At 34.3% G+C, this 20,004-nt stretch overlaps 1 protein-coding gene across 1 annotated transcript; it reads left to right on the top strand.

The window, feature by feature from the left end:
* Positions 1-4,120: 4,120 nt before the first annotated feature.
* Positions 4,121-19,932, top strand: LOC106468927 (UBA-like domain-containing protein 2). The gene is made up of 3 exons (XM_013929378.2): positions 4,121-4,363; positions 7,066-7,137; positions 19,246-19,932. The coding sequence occupies exons 1-3, from the start codon at positions 4,256-4,258 to the stop codon at positions 19,492-19,494; spliced, it is 429 nt and encodes a 142-aa protein (XP_013784832.1). The 5' UTR covers positions 4,121-4,255; the 3' UTR covers positions 19,495-19,932.
* Positions 19,933-20,004: the final 72 nt, after the last annotated feature.

Below are 20,004 nucleotides of genomic sequence, written 5' to 3'. Positions count from 1 at the left end.
TTTTGGAAGCTATATAAATAAAACAGGAATAAATTATTAACTAATATGTCTAACTGTAAGACTCTTGTGACGCTATAAGAGTAAAAGATCATTTTCAATACTTCAAGTATAGAACTGTAACATAACCAAACCAGGGTGAGAATATATATTTCGTCCCGGATTTGAGAAAGTGCTGAAACTTTACCGCTCAGATTATTAGTAGTTTAAAACTTTATATAAAGTATTTATAATTATAACATCATCATAGCAAAACATAATGGAATAACTGAGTAAGAATTTATTTAGAAAACTTGAAGGCAATTCAGGTTGAAATGGGGTATTGTAGTAAACAGAGAAATCACACCCCATTTTCTTCACGTAAAATGAGACTATTTCACGAAAGGGTTAGCAACTGTTAATAATGATATGTTAATTTATCATTTGAAGATTAGTCATTATTATCAATTAAGATTTTAAAGCTAAAACTATAATATATCTTAGTATGTAAAATTTAAATTATGAATATGAACTTTAATGCTATACAAAACTCTATCCATACATATAATTTCCCATTTTTATACTGATATGTAATTATCGTGGTGTATTGATTCGGTAAGAAGTAGTTTAGGTTTTGTAATATCATGAAGCTGACTAATACTTAGCTGTTCTTAGGAAACCATAAATAGTAGTTATAGCTTGCACTGCTTACCTTGTCGAGGAGCTAATAATATATATATAATTACTGGACGATATGTGAACGAAGCTTTAAGTAGCTGTTAATTAGGAAACTTTTTTATTGTATTTCGAGTAATTGAGATAGTTTTGTTTTGAAATTCAGAGCTAGGAGCTTAGAGGAATTATAAAAGTTACTTCGGTTTTAGAACAAAAAGTTGTATTGATAAGATAATCAATCTTCTGAAACTGGCTGGTAGCAATTGACCATGGCAAAATAAAATACAAAGCATCGCCCTGCCGATGAGTGTTATGGCAAGTATATGCTGCGTCTCCTAGTAATAAATTTAATTTGGTGATTGAACTTACGACTTCTGTGACCCTCTTTAAATCTTTTTGTGAATCTCTTTAAACATTATGTGTGCATAACGTGCAGGTCGAGTCACCAATGAAATTGGCAACTGAATAAATTGCCAAACAAAACTGTACATGTGCTATATGCACTAAGTCTACTGCAGGGATCGAAACCAGAATTTAAGTATTTACCTCCAAGTTTACCACTGAGTCACCGGAGGGGAAAAAGTGCCCAATAAAACAACAAATAAATCTTTTCGGTAGGGCTTAGAGTGGATTAGTGAGTACATATCAGGCTGTGGATATGATAGTCCGTGGTTCGAGTCCCCGCCTAAAGGAATCTCGTTCCGCACTTTGGGCCCGTGAGTGCATTATAAAAATGGCGTTCTAATCCCAGTATTTGATTAGTGTAACTCAAGAGGTAGAGGTGGGTGCTGTTGACTAGTCTCTAATATATTATTTCAAAACTAGGGACAGTTAGCATAGATTGCACTTGCGTAGTTTTGCGCGATTATATCTGGAATAGTTAATCAAATCAATCGCTTCGCGTAATATCGTGTCTATAAAACCATTGATACAGTATGGCTAATATCTTATCATTATGGGATGACTTGGTTATTAAATTCTACTTTATATTCAATGTTTAATAATGGAGACTTAGGCAATATTCCTGATCTTGAACAGTTGCTAGATGGATGAGCAAGATGACAACATTAAGTATGAGCTTGTTAAGAAAACATTGGGGAGTTTAAAGAATGATAAAGCTCCTTAAACAGTTAATATTTACTCAAGGGTTTTGAAAGAAGTTAAGAATTGGATATGTGAACCACTTGCTACTATTTCTTCTAAGTTCTTGAAAAGTGGGTAGGGACCAGAAGATTAGAAGTTTGCTAATGTTACTCTCACTCTTTTCAAGGGAGTTGATAAAAACTGTCCCACTAATTATTGATATATTAGTCTTATATCAGTGGTGGGAAAATTTTTGAAATTCTGATTAAAGATGCTTTGCAAAGCCACTTAACAAAGTCTAAATTTTTATTAGATAGTCAAAATGGTTTCACTAGGGGAAATCTTGCCTGTCTAGCCTTTTGATACTCTTTGAAAAGATTACTGCTTATGAAGATAACGATATGGGTGTGGCTTTGGTGGATCTGGATATTCAGAAAGCATCTGCCAAGGTGCGATATAAAAGTCTTGTTAAAAAGTTATCTCTTTGGGTGTGGAGGTTAGATCGACTAATTAGAAAGAAAACTGGCTAGATGGAAGAAAGTATAGGGTTGTTATAAATGGAGTTCAGTCAAACTGGAATAACGTCACGAATGGGGTATCTCAGGGCTCAGCGTTAGGATTTTTGTTCCTTTTTATTTACATCAATGACATAGATGAAGGAATGTATAATAATTTATGTAAATTTGCTGGTGATATCGTAAAGAGGACGCTGCTGCTTTGAAAAATGATTTGGATTATTTGGTAAGATGGGCAAATAAATGGCAGATGGTCTTTGATTATAATAAATGCTAGGTAGTGCATGTAGGATATCACAATTTGAATTATGAGTATAATTTTGACAGGAGTAATCTTAACAATGTTACGAAAGTAAAGGATTTTGGTGTTATGATTGATCAGTCTTTTAAGCCATCCAAGCAATGTGCTGTTGCTAGTGTCAGGGAAAATAGGATTTTAGGTTATATCTACAGAAATATTCAATACAAGTCTAACTGTTCTAGTTTTATTGTATATATGATTGGTTAGGCCTCATTTGAGTATTGTGTTCAGTTTTGGGCTCCTTACCTTAGAAAGTACATTGGATTGTCGGAAAGAGTTCAGAGGAGGGCTATCAGGACGATACCTCAGATGGAAAGTTTGTGATATTAAAATATGTTAGGATCTCTGAAATTGTTTTCTCTTGAAAAAAAAAGAGGGTTTAGAGCGATTTGATTAAAGTGTTCAAGATTGATAAGGGAATTAATAATGTTGATGCATTATCTCTTTTTCGCATTTATTGGTAGTATGGTAAGACTAGGAGACACAAATATACATTTTGGCAGGGTAGAAGTTATTTTTAGCTAAGCTTCATTTTTTAATAGGGTAGTTGACATTGGAAATGGGTTGCCTTCAGATGTGGTGGAAGCAGTTAATTTAAGGGAAGACTTGATAAATATTTGAATTATAAGGGTTAGCTTTGAGATTTTATATACTTATTTTAGAGTAGATGAGACGGCCTAAATGGACCAGCAGATCCCCTGTTGTCCTTAAGTTAAATTATATGTATATGTATTGAGAATTTGCAAATGTTTACTCATGTTGATTTCACATTACAAATACTCGAAATTGTTTATGCCTCATAATGTTAATTTGCTTTGTGTAACACAGGCAACAACCATTGTACGTGCTGTTGCTATGTATAACACAATTTACCATTTGTCATCAAGTTTTTCTTATATAAAGGCCCGCCGATAGGGGCAAAGGGACTAACTGCCCAGGGGCCCGGGCGAATGAAATCTGTTGTTACTCTATTAACGTTTTTACGCTTATACTGTGAGCTAAAAGCGCCTGTTGTTATCATTTTGCCTTGTTTATGAGCTCGTTTCTGTTCTAATTTAGGATATTCTTTTTCATAAGTTCTTTAAAATGTAGAAAAAAAAGGGGGTCCAGCGAGGATGTTTGCCCCGGGGCCCATTCTGGCTCTCGACACTCCTGCTTATGATGATTTATTGTACAATATTTCAAAAACACTATTATTTGGTTATAACATCTATCGACAAATGCGCTTTTGTGTAGTTTTTAATTATCTTTTTTTCCGATTATGTAAGCCATAATTTTGTGTCTAACTTAGAACTGGAACACGAAAAAGCCAAAGGCATTAACCCAAAATGTCATCGGAAAAAGAAAAAAAAACGGAGTGCTGTGTTAGGAAAATTTTTATATTATTCCATTTCGTGATTTGTTTTATATATTCGAAAACTACACATTTTAATTTTCACATCATAATTTTTTGTGCTTCTCGCGTAAACAAAGACTCGGTTGAGTAGTTGTTTCAAAACTTGTTTTGTATTGTTATAAGAACTATATAATTTACTTGTTTGTAAACAGTAGAAAACACGCTACCAACTGCATTCAAGGACATGACGTCATATAGCAGATATAGTAGTGTGTGTTATGATTGTAGTGACAAAACAATGTAACTGGATGGATATAAAGTAATTCAGGGAGATCTAAAAGTTGAAGTATCTTTTCAATCTTCTCTAACATGGATTCATTGAGAGAACAAGTTATGATAAATCAATTTGTTCTGGCCGCTGGATGTGCAAGAAAACAAGCAAAGCAGTTACTTCAAGCGGCACATTGGCAATTTGAAGTAAGTTGACATTTCCCAAACTGATCGTCTTTAAATTTTACGAACCAAATATGGCAGTATGCATTATTTATGCCGTTGCAGAAACCAATCTAACGTTAGGTTAAATTTTAAAGAATGAAATGCATAAGTTATAACTTGTTATTTTACTGAAACAATGAAAGTGAAAAAGTGCATTATTCGTACAATACATCGTTATTAACGGCGTTTATCACATTATCATTATGTCATCAGTATATAAATTATAATGACACTGACAGTATAACTATAGTATAAGGTTAAACTTGCAGCTTTCGTAAAAACTTAAGTTAAATCCGATTTAAGTTTTAAGGCACTGTAAAATCTTCTGCACAGAAACAAGGTGTGTCATATACTGAATATACTTAAATCAGATTTAGTTTATAACTATATTGAGAAAGCTGCGAGTTTTAACCTTGAAAATGAACAAAGCTACAACTACTAAATAACAGCCTCTATATGAATTTGGAAGAGTAATATTAATTTCAGAGAAAATATTTCTTTGTCCAGTACAGTGTAAAATATTTCATCAAAAAAAATTAAATGTGTAAAAAGCAGATATAAAAAAAACAGGTTTAGAACAAAAACAAATTGTTAATATGAATTTGGGAAAGTAATATATATTTCAGAGATATTCTGTTGTCCAATATCATGTTTTATATTTCAGTCTAAACACTTTTCAGCAAAGAAATTGGGTGCATTTCTTTTTGACAGACAAAAAGAATTAAATGTGTAAAAATGTTTTAAACTAGTATTTCGAGGCTTTTGAGGTTCAACTTCAGAAACACTGGAACATAATAGATTATATGTTAATCTATAAATGTATGGCAGGCTCTCTGTGAACTTGCAAGTCAAATACATCTTTGGAATTTCCTGAATTGTCACAAAAACTTCTGTTTTGGTTCATTTCAGGATAACAAAGATGAAACACAGCTACAGGCAATATCATTTAGATACTGTTCCAGAAATATTGGTTAAGGACCTTTTCTACTTTTTCTTTCTATATATTTGGTGATGGCACAGGCTTTAAAGGTCTGGAGCATTGTTTGTGGATGGACAGGAGTTTGTCTCAATTGTATAACAAGCAGATATTAATTTTGCAACTTTAACATTATGCTCACTCCATCTTCATGATTGCATATGATAGTGAGAATAAACAAAATGAACATATGTGTGATATATTTTTGGTTAAACATTTCAGTTCACTTTGACTATTCTAACCTATGAAGGATGGGTGGCTTGCTATAAAAATCATTAGTCTTTGAGTTCAACAAAATGATTTTGTTCCTTTTTCTTATGTTTTTACTGGGTTGGTCCAGGAGAGTACCAGGATATCATGCCTGCTTGTGAGACACAAGTCTAGCTGTTGACAACCTTTAACAGAAATGATGGGGACAGATTAGACATTAAAAAGTTTGGGAGTAAATTAACTTCCAGTGGAAACATTGTTTTACCAGATTAACTGATGGCTAGTTTCTTTTGTTGTAGATCTCTTCCAGCCCATCCTATGAGGTACATACATGTAAGAACTTCCTAATTAATGTTTATGAACTTGTTGGGTTTGACTTTGTGTATGGTTACTAGAGGTTTTCCTCAAGTGTCAAGGTTTTCTGATGTGTGTCTCTAGAGCTGTGAATGTTGGCTGGGGTTTTAGGTTTTTGATGAACTATCAAGAGGTATAAAGTTGTATTTATAACATACTTTTGACTTCTGGTATATCAGAGATATATGTGCTTCCTTTAGGTGGACATAGTGCTCAAATTAAGGGGGAAAAGAGGAGTATGACATTTCCAATGTTAAAATAAATATTAGTTTCATCCTCCTTGTTAATAAAATCGTGTTCCTAAAGAAATGTTTTGAAACTGAGACTTCACTGACTGATTTAACTGCAATGGAGGCACAAGTATACAGCTACTCTTGTACCAATTCTCTATGTACCAGATTTAATCTCCATCAACCACTGGTAAAATTGGTTTTTAGTTTGCTTCTTTGATGTTTGTTCTTTGCGGAGTTATTATTAAATCTTAATTTTGATCTAATTAGTGACTGATCAATGAGGAAATTACATTCACGGTACATATATATACGAAAGTATTAGTATAAACTGTACACTTCTTTTGTTATGGAGTTTGTGGTTGTACATTGTAACTCAAGGGCCAAGATACACACGTCTTCTGTGGGTTCAAGGGGGTCTCTTGGAGTGGCAAGGTGTGTCTTAAGAATCATGTATGATGTAATATGAAGTGAACTATTTAGTCAAGGTATTATACTGGGAAGACATGATGTACTGTTTTGTTACATGTGCACATGAGTAATTGTTTTTAAGATTAAAAAATGACTGTACTAACAAAATCTTTCACTTGATTTAATGCATGCACACTAGTTATTAACTTTTTTTGGAATTACTTTACCCATCCATACTAATTACTTTTCACACATGTGCACTTCCATTTTCTCAATATCTTTTGTTTGTCAGGGAAATTCCTGTACCAAGGCTGATATTGCACATTTGATTACATGCTACTTTTCTTCACAAATCTAATTTTACATTAATTGTGTCAAAAATAATGTTTTAAGTATTACATATTCTGGATGATTTAGATATGTAACATAATAGTTAATTGTGTGACTTTATACATCATATTTAATTTTTTCTTAGATCATTAACATAGATTTTTTTTTCTTAGACTGCACTGAGTATTTTTTTCCAAGAAGCTGCAGTACCAAACTATTCCCAGCAGAATGGGCATTTTAATGCAGTAAGTATTTAAATTTTTTTGTTTGTGATGTTTTAAGTATTTAGATATAATTGTATATGTATGGGATTAGTAAATTGTTTATTTAATGAACATTCATTAAATTCCAGAACAGTTAGCTTTTTCAAGATTTTTAATAGTTTAATTCATGTCAAACATCCCAAGTTGTGTGTGGTGTCTCATTTCTCAATAAGTGTTTCTAGTATTTTGTTTTTTCTTAAAGAGTTTCTTTGTATCTTCATATATTTAATTGGTTGTACAGGTATTAATTAACATTACTTTTAAACTCGAGGAAAAATAATGCTGAACTTAATATTATAAAATTCCAAGTTAAAGAACAAAAATAAACTGAATGTCAAACTTGTAAGTTTCACCAAATTGAAACAAAGAGTCTTAAAGTTTGAACTAAGCAAGTTAATACGTTAAACGTATAAGTCTCTAAGTTCCCTTAATTCTTTCTATGATCTTCTAAACATCTACTCTCATACAGGGGCAAACTTGGCTTTTCATATTAAGACAAAATACACAGCCAAATTTGCACAGGAAATGCACTTCACATTTAGCATCTGTGTCCACTGAGACTTGAGGTCTGTGGTGCAGCTTCCCTTTATTTGATTCACTAGCGAGAAAGAAAGCTTTCTATTTATGGATGCCATTTTCTATCTTCCTTACAAAAAATTTGGTTAATTGCCAAATAGCAAACCCACTATGCATGTCACAAGATTTTACTTTGTTACATTCCAAATTCAATTAAGCGATCTTAGTAGCAATGTGTGCCATTGAAATTAGCATTAAAGTTTACATTATAGTTCAAAGTTTTATATTATCTAAGATTTAATTCCTTTATTTCAAAAGAAACCTTAAAGAAAAATTATTAAACTTGACATACGCTGACCTACCATGTATAAATAGAATCTAGGTTAATTGTTCTGTTTACACATTTTTCTTTTAAGCTTCTTAGAGTACATTTCTTGGAATTCTTGACAGATGCCTCGCCCACTTTCAACACATAGAGTTGTGATTTCTCAGCCAATTATACTTAGTTGAGCTAGATGTTTATGATCAATACAAAGACCACGTTTTAAAATACAATCTCCTAATAGTTACTTTGAAATTGGCACAAAGAATTTACTTTGAAATTGACACGAAGAATTCCAAACTTGTCAATCTGCTCTTAGCATTGTTGCTGCTTTTGTCCTTGCTAGCACTAGCATTATTTTTCATCTATAAGTATGTAAGTTTGATAGATAATTAAATTGTATTTAAGTTTTACTTTTATATTTCAGTTAATTATGTATTTTATTTATGTTTTAAAATGCATATTATAAAGGTTTAATAATTTTCTACAATGTAAGCCAAACTGCCTCAGTTCATCAGGCGATTGTCCCAACATTCTGATGAAGGCTAAAATGTCTCTGCCTATGATACCCTAATATTGCCCATTGATGTGTGTTGCAATAAGTAATAATGCTAAAGGACAGAAAAGGAAAATAGAACATCAAAAATAAACTATATATGAAACAAAGTAAAAATTTGCAATTAAGAATATAATCGAAATAATATTTTTTAAGATTATTCAACAAAAAATTAAAAGGTATACACGTACATTTTTTCTATTTTTAATTTTAAGCATTTCAATGCACAATATATGATGATAATACTTGAAATATTCAGAGTCTGAGTGCAAATAACTACAGTACAAAAATAACAAATCTTTAGTGAAAACATTTAACTAAAACAAACTCATTCTTTTTGTAGAAAATACTTGTAATCTTTAACAAAATCTTACCAATTGTTGTGAAGATATGTTAAGAATGCTCAGAGTTATTGTAAGTATTGTTGAACTGTGTATCATTCTCCATATGAGGAGTAGCCCGTAACCATAAGGTTAATCTAAAGAAGATAATCATAAGCAACAGCCATCACTTTGTCTACTTATTTATCTAACGGCCACTAGACCATGCCCTCACATTTGCTGGTTGTGTAAAAGCAGAATTAATGCATAATGTCACTCCTAGGGAAGTAGTAATAGCTTGTATGTTGTGTGTAAGTTTAGTTGATATGTATCTGAACCTGTACAAGTTTATATGAGTTATGGCAAATTACTAAGGCTATCTGCTACATCCTTAATTTTGAACTGCTTGCTAGAAGAACTCTTGGGCTACTGTCTTTACCAACAAATAAGTTCGAACATCACATTATAATAATCTCCAGGGTAGCACTGTTTGGTACTTAGCATAGTTGCCATGAGAATTAAGTATTGCAGATATTAGGGGTGCATATCTCATCATAGTAGTCAATATGATACATATCTAAATATAGAAGTTTTACCAACAGTTCCTTACAAAGTTTGACAGTCTTTTCTATAATTTATTATCCAATTACTAATATTGTGTTATTTAAGTACTTCACACTTTACGTTGTTTTTTCAAATTCTCAGGTTTGATCAACTAAATGGCAGCTGACAAGAGAAGTAAAATAAAAAAAAAGTTAATATCTGTCTCTCTATTGTGTTATTGTTAATTTATGTTACTTTGCATGTAATGTTTTTGATAAAAGAAATGAAGACAACATGTAGTACTCAATACTCATCTTCCTTTATTGAATCATTAATTTTTAGCAAAAATTATTTCTTAGAAGTTATGATATTTTCTGTACAAAAGACCTGTAATGTTTACTAAAAGCTTGCCAAGTTTCATGAAGATACATAAATTGTATGATATCAGACGATGTATTGATACAATTGTATCATGGATTCACAATACGGTTTGAGTATCATATCACTATGATACCTGGTGCCACAAAACATGTTTGCCCTTTCCATCATAAGGGCATTATAATGTCATGTTCAATCCTCTTATTCGCTGATAAAAGATTAATTCAAGAGTTGGTAATGGGTGTTGCTGGCCAGCAGCTCAAAATTATGGAACTTGGCTAGTTGTCTTAGTGGCTATTGTCCTTCCTTTCTCTATGCCTTCTAAGATTTCTTCTAATTATAATCCAATTGCTTTGACTAGCTGTCTCTATAAGGTTTTAGAGAGGATGGTTAATGCTTGTCTTGTTTGGTTCCTTAAATCAACCAACCTCCTCATGCCCACCCAGTGTGGGTTCCGTCGACAGCACTACACCGTGGACTACCTGATTCGATTTGAAACCTCGATCAGGGAAGCCTTTCTGAAGATGGAACATTTGGTTTGTTTTCTTCGATCTTGAGAAGGCTTACTACGCTACGTGGAGGTACGGCATTTTGCGGGACCTCCACTCATATGGGTTGTGGGGCAATCTACCCACTTTTTTGCTGAACTTTTTACTCAACAGGTGATTCCGAGTCTGTGTGGGTTTGACACTTTCCCATTCTTTCACACAGGAACTTGGAATCCCTCAGGGCTGTGTCACACTTTTCAGTGTCAAGATCAATGCTATCACTACAGAATTCGTACTACTGTTGCTAAAGGACTCTTATGTCTACGACTTCCAAATCTCATGTGTCAGTCATTGAACATGAGGTTTATTGAGCAGCAGCTTCAGACTGCCCTCAATTGCTTGTTGAAGTGGACCACAGCAAACAGTTTTATCTTTTCTTTTTCCAAAACCGTTTGTATGCACTTTTGCCACCAATGGAGTCTACACCCCGATTGTTGTTGTTCTTCCCGTAGTCCCTGAAGCAAAGTTCTTGGGGCTTGTCTTTGACCATAAACTTACTTTCATTCCTCACATAAAGCAGCTATGAGTCAAGTGCACAAGGACTGAACATACTCCATGTCCTCTTTTCCACTTTGTGGAGAGCGGATCGATGTTCTATGCTCAAGATTTATTGAACTCTTATTCGATCCAAACTGGACTATGAGTCTCTGGTCTATGGTTCTGTCAGGACATCAACCTTGAAGATTCTGAACCCCATTCACCATCTTCAGCTCTGTACGGGAGCTTTCCTTACTTCTCCAGTCCGGTGTTTGTACACTGAGTCCCACGAACGTCCTCTTCATCTCTGCTGTTTGCAACTTTCTCTGCAGCATGCTACCAAGCTTCAATCCTTATCACAGCATCTCACTTGGGATTGTGTCTTTCTTCCTTGGTGGGCTGTGCTCTTTCAGAACAGATCGTCTGCAATTCCTCCAGTCCAGTCTGAGTCCCACGAACCTCCTCTTCCCCTCTGCTGTTTGCAACTTTCTCTGCAGTATGCTACCAAGCTTCACTCTTCACCACAGCATATCACCTGGGATTGTGTCTTTATTCCTTGGTGGGCTGCGCTATTTCAGAACAGACGGTCTGCAATTCCTACCTTTGGCCTTCATATCCAGGCACAACTGGCTGAATTGGGTCTGTCACTGGATGACGTTGCTGTCCCCAATGATCAGCCTATTTCACAATGGCTTATTGCCATCCCTGAATGTGACCTTCCCCTGAGTCAGCCGAGAAGGCGGATATTCCTGATTGGAAGTATCGTCTTCTCTTTGCTGAACATCTTTCGAACCATTCTTCTATTCTCGTTTATATGGATGGTTCGAAATCAGTTGACTCTGTGGGCTCTGCCATGGTTTATTGTGGCTCGGTGGTTACTCATAGGATCCCCTCTACAATTTCTGTGTTCACTGCTGAGTTGTATACCATTTATCTTGCTCTGGATCATGTAAAAGCTATGTATTACAGAGATTGTACTATTTACACTGACTCTCTTAGCTCTCTACTGGCCCTGGAATCACTTAATGTTAGTTCTCACTCTGTTCTCATCGATATTCAACAACAACTGGCCCATATTTCTCTATCTTCTGTTTCCATCCAGTTTCTCTGGATACCTGGCCACGTGGGTATTCGTGAGAACGAGTTCGCTGACACCGCAGCTAAGTCCGTCTGCTCTGGTGCCTTTACTGCTATGCCAGTCCCATATATGGACTACAGTCCTTTATTCAAGGAGTGGCTTTGCACCAGTTGGCATAACAAGCTTTTCCAGCTCAAACCTTCTCTTGCTCTTTGGCCATTTTGTTTCCGTAAGGATCGGAAGGAGGAAGTGGTCCTGGCAAGGCTATGCATTAGTCACAGTTTTTTAACTCATCATTTTCTTTTATCTGGTACTGACCCAAGTCACAATAGCCTACATTTTACTGCCATGCCGTCATTAAGACCATGAGCAGCTGCACCATTTTTGGCATACACTTTCTAAGGGTTTACCCCTGACATTGACGGTGTCATTGGTGATGATGACACTGTCCAACTTGACCATGTATTTCGCTTTTTGCAGGTTTTAGGCCTTTTTAATTCTATTTACATATTTCTACCTGATTTTCAACTTTGTTTAGTTTTGATTTCTTTTTACATTTTATAATCTTTAACCTTTGAAATTTTTACCAGTTGTTTGGCACAGATAGCCCTGTTGCTTTGTGTCATAAAATGGCAACCAAATAATCAAAGTCTTAGTGGATTTGTCATAACTCAAATACAAAAAAAATCAATATAATGTCCATGACTGAAAGGGCGAGCATGTTTTGTGGCAATTAGAATCACGAAGCAACCCTGTGAATCTCCTGGTCATGTTGTTTTGAAGTTGGGGAAACTTGAATTAATAAAAATAATAATAATAATTATAAATCATAATGGCAGTATTTCAATTAATTGGATAGTTGGAATATGAAAAAATAATAATAATAGGAAACCTGAATTTCAATTAGTTATTTATTTTCATGAGTTGGGACACTAATGATTAAGCTGAAGAAACTTGAATTAATTGAAAATAGTAATGAGAAATCATAATGGCAGTATGTCAGTTAGTTGATTATGTTTTTAACATTGATCAATTTAATTGTAACTTTGATTAACTGATTATTTTTCATAATCACTTAATCGGGTTCATTGCCCAACTCTACTTCTCACACTAAATTACTCAGACCTTGATGCTATAATTTTATCCTTTTATGTAACCCCCACAACTCTGATTACTGCTCAGATGCAAAAGGTAACTAGCTAACATAAAATGTTGCAGCAGTTTGACATACAGCAGTTCAATTTGTCAGTAACCAAACATAATACGTTCACTGTTTAACTGAGTTAGATTAATATAATCACAGTGTCTCACAGGTCTGTGGAAGTATCTGGGCCTTACCACTTTTTGAGACAGTTACAGTATGACAGGATCAAACCTGAACATTTGTAATTGTAACTGATGAGAAATTACTGGACTGTCAAATTTCTGAGTGTTGGATGCCTCAGTGATTAATTGTTATACTCTTGGATTCTGAATATACACATATATATAGTTGCACTAGTGAATAGAGTGGTGTCAGTGTCCAAACATGCTCTTATATAGTTGCTCTTTCCAAAATAGCAATCAGACTATGTTATTGTAAGATCTGTAGTTAAGCCAGAGTTGACAAGAAACTGTAAAACATCTTTCTCCAATTTTCATGTGGATGTTGGAATTCTCAGATCTTAAACAACATCCTTCTTCTCAGCACAAAGAAGCTATTCCTCACACATCTGCCTTTCAGATTTTGTGCATGCCACTAGCCTTGAGCTCTCTCCCATCTAAGACACATTTTAATGTGAACAGCACTAATGCTTGATGTAATGATCATGTGACAGTAGCCCTCTACCAGTAAGAGGGTGACACATCCTCCATGCACAGTAGATCTTCATAAGTATTAGCACTTATGTATTAGCACTTAAAATTAACTTCTTTTCCTCAGCACTGTCTTCAACAGATGTGTTTTTCAAAGTTTAAACTTTGTTCAGTGTAGTGAGATTTGTGCTGCTTGTATTCCAATGTTAACTTTCATTCATTTTATTGAATTTGATTTCAACCTACATCTTCTTTAAGTTACTACATAAAAATAATTGTTCAGGAAAATTCCTTTAATAACAATGAATTCTCAAGTGATGGTGACTATTTCCTCCTCCTGAGGTTCTGGCGATGTTGCTAACACTGACCCTACTTTGTCTGTGGCCACTGGAGGCAGATTGACTGTGGAGGATGTTACTGCCAAGGTGTCATGGGTTTGTTAATGCCTTCATTGCCTTATCTCCCTGTCCTTGCATTGGAAGTGCATTCCTGCTTTCTGAATCCAACAATAATGATGATAATTTTGATCAGCTCTTTCCACTTCCGAACTTGCACTAGGCTTCTCTTTACCTGTAAAGGACAATGTTCCTCCTACACATCTCTTTGTGGATTTGATTTTTCAGGTTTGTTCTTTACTTTCTGTTTTTTAATTTTCCCTGTTCCTTACTACATGCTTTTCAGGCTGAGGAGTATTTAGTTTTTCCTCCTCTTTCAGACATGTGTGTACACACTGATACATTTCTGGAACAGCTTTATTCACACTCTCAAATGCGTTGTCTTCTCCACTCACAGATTCCTTTGACATAGCTTATGGGAGTTCCCCTTTTCCATTCATGGATTCTCAATCCCTGGAGTCTCTTTTATGCACTTGGGGTCTGACTCCCTCTCTCTAATAATCTCTCTAGTGATGCATTTTCATATCCTTGCCTTTTTTATTTCCCATCTCCTTTGTTACCTATCCTCTCTTCATCTTCTTTCTGAAACCCTACACCTTGATCCAGATAGTTTTCTGGAGATCTATGACTGGTACTTTTCAATACCTTGACCAGAGTTTAATCTTCTGCTGTGTCCCTGCTTACTTGGTTCCTCTGTTGTATTGACTTTTTTTTTGGATGTGACATTCTTCTTTCTGCTGTTCATCTTCCTTAACCTCTGTGACCTCTGTCTGGCTCCTTCTCTTTTCCTGAAGTCTTTGTTGGTGTTCCTAACCAACACCAACCACCCTTTCTTCCTTGGTTTTTCAAGAATCCATGCATGTTCCTTGACCCCCGTAAACCCTCCACCTGTCTCTCTTTTCCCAACTCTCATCCCTTTTCTTCCTCTCTCTCCATTCCCCTTCCATCGAGTTGCCGTTGCATGTCTCATTGATGACTATCTTCCTTTATATCTATTTGACTGAGACCTCATGGGGCTCAATTATTTCTGTTTTCAGACCTCTGTACCCCATTTGCAGCCGTTTAGTGGATCATTCCAGTTCTTAAACAAGGCTTTTCTCATCTCTTCCTCCTTTTTCGGTGACTGAGGAACCCACTTTGAGACTAATAATGGCTGGAGACGGCTTGAATGGGTAATGAAGAAAAACTTTTAATATAAGTTTAACGTAGCAGCAAATGTACAACGTTTCGACAAGGTTTTGTCATCATCAGGTACAAATTGTCTCCAGCCATTATTACTCTTCCTCCTTTGTCTCCTCTTTGTCCTTCTTCTGATCCTCAGCACCTTCTGCATCTTGAGGTCTCGGTATTGAATTTTTTGGACAAGAGAGCCATCGAGTTGTAGATCTAATAATTCTGATTGTAATGTCCCCTGGTGGAACAGCTGTAAGTTTGTGGATTTACATGCTAAAATCCAGGGTTTGATTCCCAGTGATTGAATTTTTTTGGACAAGAGAGCCATCGAGTTTTAGATCTAATAATTCTGATTGTAATGTCCCCTGGTGGGACAGCTGTAAGTTTGTGGATTTACATGCTAAAATCCAGGGTTTGATTCCCCGTGATGGACACAGGAGATAGCCCAATGTGGCTTTACTCTAAAACAAACAAACACAAATAATCTTATTGTAACTTGTTAATTTACTTGATCAGTTTGTTGCCTCAAAATACCTTTTTTTGTAGGCTGTATTATTTCTATAAAATAGACTTTTTAGCTAATAAATAGCCTTGTCCAGCAGCAGTTAAGCAGTTACATTTATGACAACCAGGTGTCTTATTACCAAAGCCTGCTTTTTTTTTTTTTATCCACTGCTTTCATACCAAAATTGAAATGCAAGCTAGAAGCTTTAATGATGATCAGTAAAGCCAAGGATAGTGTAACTTTCATACCACATAAAACCTTTAGGACTAAAGACAAAAAAAGCAACAGCTATTACCTCTGTTGGACCTGACTGATTTTCAATAACTTATGAGAACCCTGGCGTTTTTTGTTATTATTATCTGACCTTGATTTCTGGTAAACTCTTTCTTCCCAAATAACAGTGTAAAGTTTAATACCATTTAAAAAGTTCTGGCCTTTAATCTGAGTTCGTGGCTAAAACCAGTACTAGATCAGTGCATCATTTCTCTGTTTTACCTTTCCAAGAAAGAGATCAAGTGACCTGCACCAAAAGAGTCAGTGAAGTGCAAAGCACTAGTGTAGAGAACAAAGACCAGTTTAAGTATACTAAAAATCTAGATTGTGTATAGTCTCCCTTACAAAAGTAACACAGACTTACAATTAATTAATAAACCAAACTGATGTTTTTGTAAATTCAAGCATATAGATGTCAAAACTGTACACGTACATGTGTACTTTATGAACACCACCTAGAAACATTTAAGATTTTCTTTGCCTTTGTATGTTGAACATGATTGAAATCCTGGAATGAAAACAATACATCTAAAATACATTTTTAGTACACAGTGTAATATTTTCAATATTAAAACACTTACTGAGTACATATATACAGTTAATTTTTACACAGTTTCTTGAATTTAAAACACTGATACATCAGGTGTCACTTAAAAAATTCTAATGTTCCAAAAAACAAATGTAAAATTGTTATAGCTTTTGTTTGTTATCTGATCCCTAGGAACTGAGTGAAATGTGATCAATTGAAGAATATTAACTTGATATTGTGTTATTCAATATGCATTTCTTTTTTTGTGGTTTATTACACTCTGCAACTAAACATGATTGCTCTTGCAAAGCTTTTCGTGTTCATTATTGCATAATATGTGATACTCTTATAGCTTTCAGAACACTTATAAATCAAGTAAAAAAAAACGACTTGGGAATGAAAACAAGAAGTAGAATAAGGTGATTAATCATTGAATATATTATATCCACAGTATATAATAAGATTCTTGAAAGTGAATATGTGTGTTTGTGTGTGTCCATATATATTACATATATGCTCCCTACATAGGACTACTTGCAAGTTTTGGCTATTTTGTTATTTTAACTTTACTTAATGTAATATTTGGTTTTTACAATAGGGTGAAGCTCACAAAATGTATATTTATTGTGTATAGAAACATAAGAAATGACATACAAAAGTGCAGATCTGAATTACTGTCATTTGTATGAAATAAGCATTCAGGTGTCTGATGGTTGGATATGAATACTGGAGACAAGTTATTTGTATTTTAAATTGTATATTGATGTGAGGGGATTTCCTGATGTGTCTAAGGTAATCAGTACAGTATTTATGAATGATATGATGGTCCCAGATCATGGGCTGGTAAAAAAGATAGACTTGTAAGGTTCACAGAAACATTGCGTAAGTAGAATGAGAAAGATTTGTGTAATGTAGAAATTTTTGACTTAGGAGATCATTATGTCAGTGCTTTGGTTCAGGAGGTCACTATATCATAACTTATTTAGGAGATCATTACATCAGTACTTTGATATTCAGAAGATCAGTAAATCATGACTTACTCAGAAGGTCACTCTATCATAAATGACTTGGGAAATCATTTCATCGGTACTATTCGGAAGCTAAATGTAAAGGTATTAAAATCTATAAATTTAAAGAAATAAAATACTTAAATAGTTAACTACATAATAAACAAATTATAATTGATAAGAAGACTTACATTTGCAAGTAAGTCCACAATAAGCACACATATGTTACGTGTATCACATAATGTAGATCATACATAGGTAAAACATAATAAACATTTTATAGAATGAAAGGATAAAGACCACAAGGATTTCAGGATATGTATAGTATTATCTTGGTAATTTGAATTCTTCTGTCTGTTTCTCTGAAAAATTACTATCACTTTTTTTTTAATCACATGATCTGACTTTAGATAGATTGATAGTTATTCAATATATGATGTCAGTCAGGCTTGAATCATTGTCTGTTCTGGCGGGCACAAAAACAAGGTAGTTTTGAGTTACAGTCTTAAAACCATGATGTCGATGCACATGGTGCATAATGGTCAGTGTGCATGCAGTGTTGAGAAGCCAGTTAGGTCATGCTTTTAACTGCAGCCCACAGTATTGAGGTCATGTATGTGATTGGGTTTTTGTAATAAAATTTGTTTAAAAATATGAATAAGTTTTAATAAATAAAAAAGAAAGTGTTCATTTTTATTGTGTCAGAAATTGCATATTTCAGATAGAACCGGGATTAAAACTTTGTTGCCTACAAAATTCTCGAGAAATTCCAACTTTAGTTGGGGATGCTCTGTAAATATTTTTGATGACGTCTTGGAACTTAGCCCATTTAATCAGTACAATCAGTACTAAAGTAGTTCCTTAAGAGTTAGTGCAATGTATTTTTAAAAAAAATTCACAATAATCATCTAACAGAAAAACATAAAATACATTTTTATAACCACAAACATATTTTTCTATAAAAATCAACTTTTTTTTTAAGGTATAAGAAACAAGGCTTCACAACACCATTTAAATTTTTGATTCCAGTTGCATCAGCTAAGTATATAATAGTGTGTTTGTGAAATATTTTTTTAACCCTCAAATTGTAATGACTTGTTTTTAAGCTGTTCACTAGGTTGGATCTACAAATTGTATCATATAAAGTAATTTTATGTTTTTACTTGTTGCGACACTCGGGATAAAGAACTGACCACAGCAAACCTGTGTAAAATACATAAAGGACCATAGCAGTAATTAGTGTGATTAACTGCAGTGTTGATGATATCTTTATTTTACTTTTGTGTGATTCATGTGTTAATAGGGATCCTTTGACCCAATAAAGTCATGGACCCACAAGCAGTTTATCGCACAAATAGCTTAGAAATAGTAGTTAAAAATCAAATTTGGTGAAATAAATAAGATTTATTTAAAAGAAAAAAGTTTAATACAGTGAAGAAACTTTATCCCCTCCCCCTAAAAAAAAAGATATATATCCAGCTGTTCAATTGGAGTTTAAACATGCATAATTCATGATATTAAACATATGTATGTGCTCAAATACTCCTCTTTATAACACCATAACTATAGATATAGTTGAGTCTTTAATGTGAAGGGTCTATAGTGCTAAGACTTTACTACTGAGAGTTCAGATGGTATGTATTTGAGCTTGTTAAGATCTTTCTGTATTTATCCAGATGTGTACACCAGCCAACACTCCTGCAACGCCCCCAAATTTTCCTGAGACGCTATTATCTTTCTCAAAACTATCAGCATCTGACAAATTGAGTAATTCTCCTCCAGGGAACTGTTACCCATCTTCTACGTCATATTCAGGTTGTGGCTACAACAACAACAGCACCACCACCATCCCCATCAGCAATTCCTTTGGGAATTTCAAGACACCACAGTCACCTCCTAGCATGGAAGTAGAAGTGCAGAGGTAAAAAAGCTAACCTAATATGGTGTGGTTTGCTGAGTTGTCACATTGTATCAACGTATCGAAGCTGTGGAATTTTCAGTTTGATGTTCCTAAACACTAGCCACTTCTCCCTGCCTTATGGAATTGGGATAAAAGCATAAAAGTCTCCAATTCGTGTGCATTTATGAACAAGATATTTTCTGTATTTCAGTATAGTGATCTTGATAAAGTTCTCAATGGCTACAACCAAAACTGTGCAAGGCCTACTACACTCCTATAACTGTTATTGTTAACTGATATAATATACTTCTTGTAATAAATGTTTGTCAGTAGGCTATCAACAGAACATGCAGAGTAGCTCTACTCAACTTGGTTGTAATAAATGTTTGTCAGTAGGCTATCAACAGAACATGCAGAGTAGCTCTACTCAACTTGGTTGTAATAAATGTTTAGTCAGTAGGCTATCAACTAGAACATGACAGAGTAGCTCTACTCAAACTTGGTTAGTAATAATGTTAGTACAGGTAGGCTATCA

The sequence above is a fragment of the Limulus polyphemus genome, unplaced genomic scaffold, assembly GCF_000517525.1.
Source record: "Limulus polyphemus unplaced genomic scaffold, Limulus_polyphemus-2.1.2 Scaffold3224, whole genome shotgun sequence".
NCBI classification, from domain to species: Eukaryota; Metazoa; Arthropoda; class Merostomata; order Xiphosura; family Limulidae; genus Limulus; species Limulus polyphemus.
Note: the sequence above shows the minus strand (reverse complement) of the source record. Positions and strands in the feature narration are given on the sequence as shown.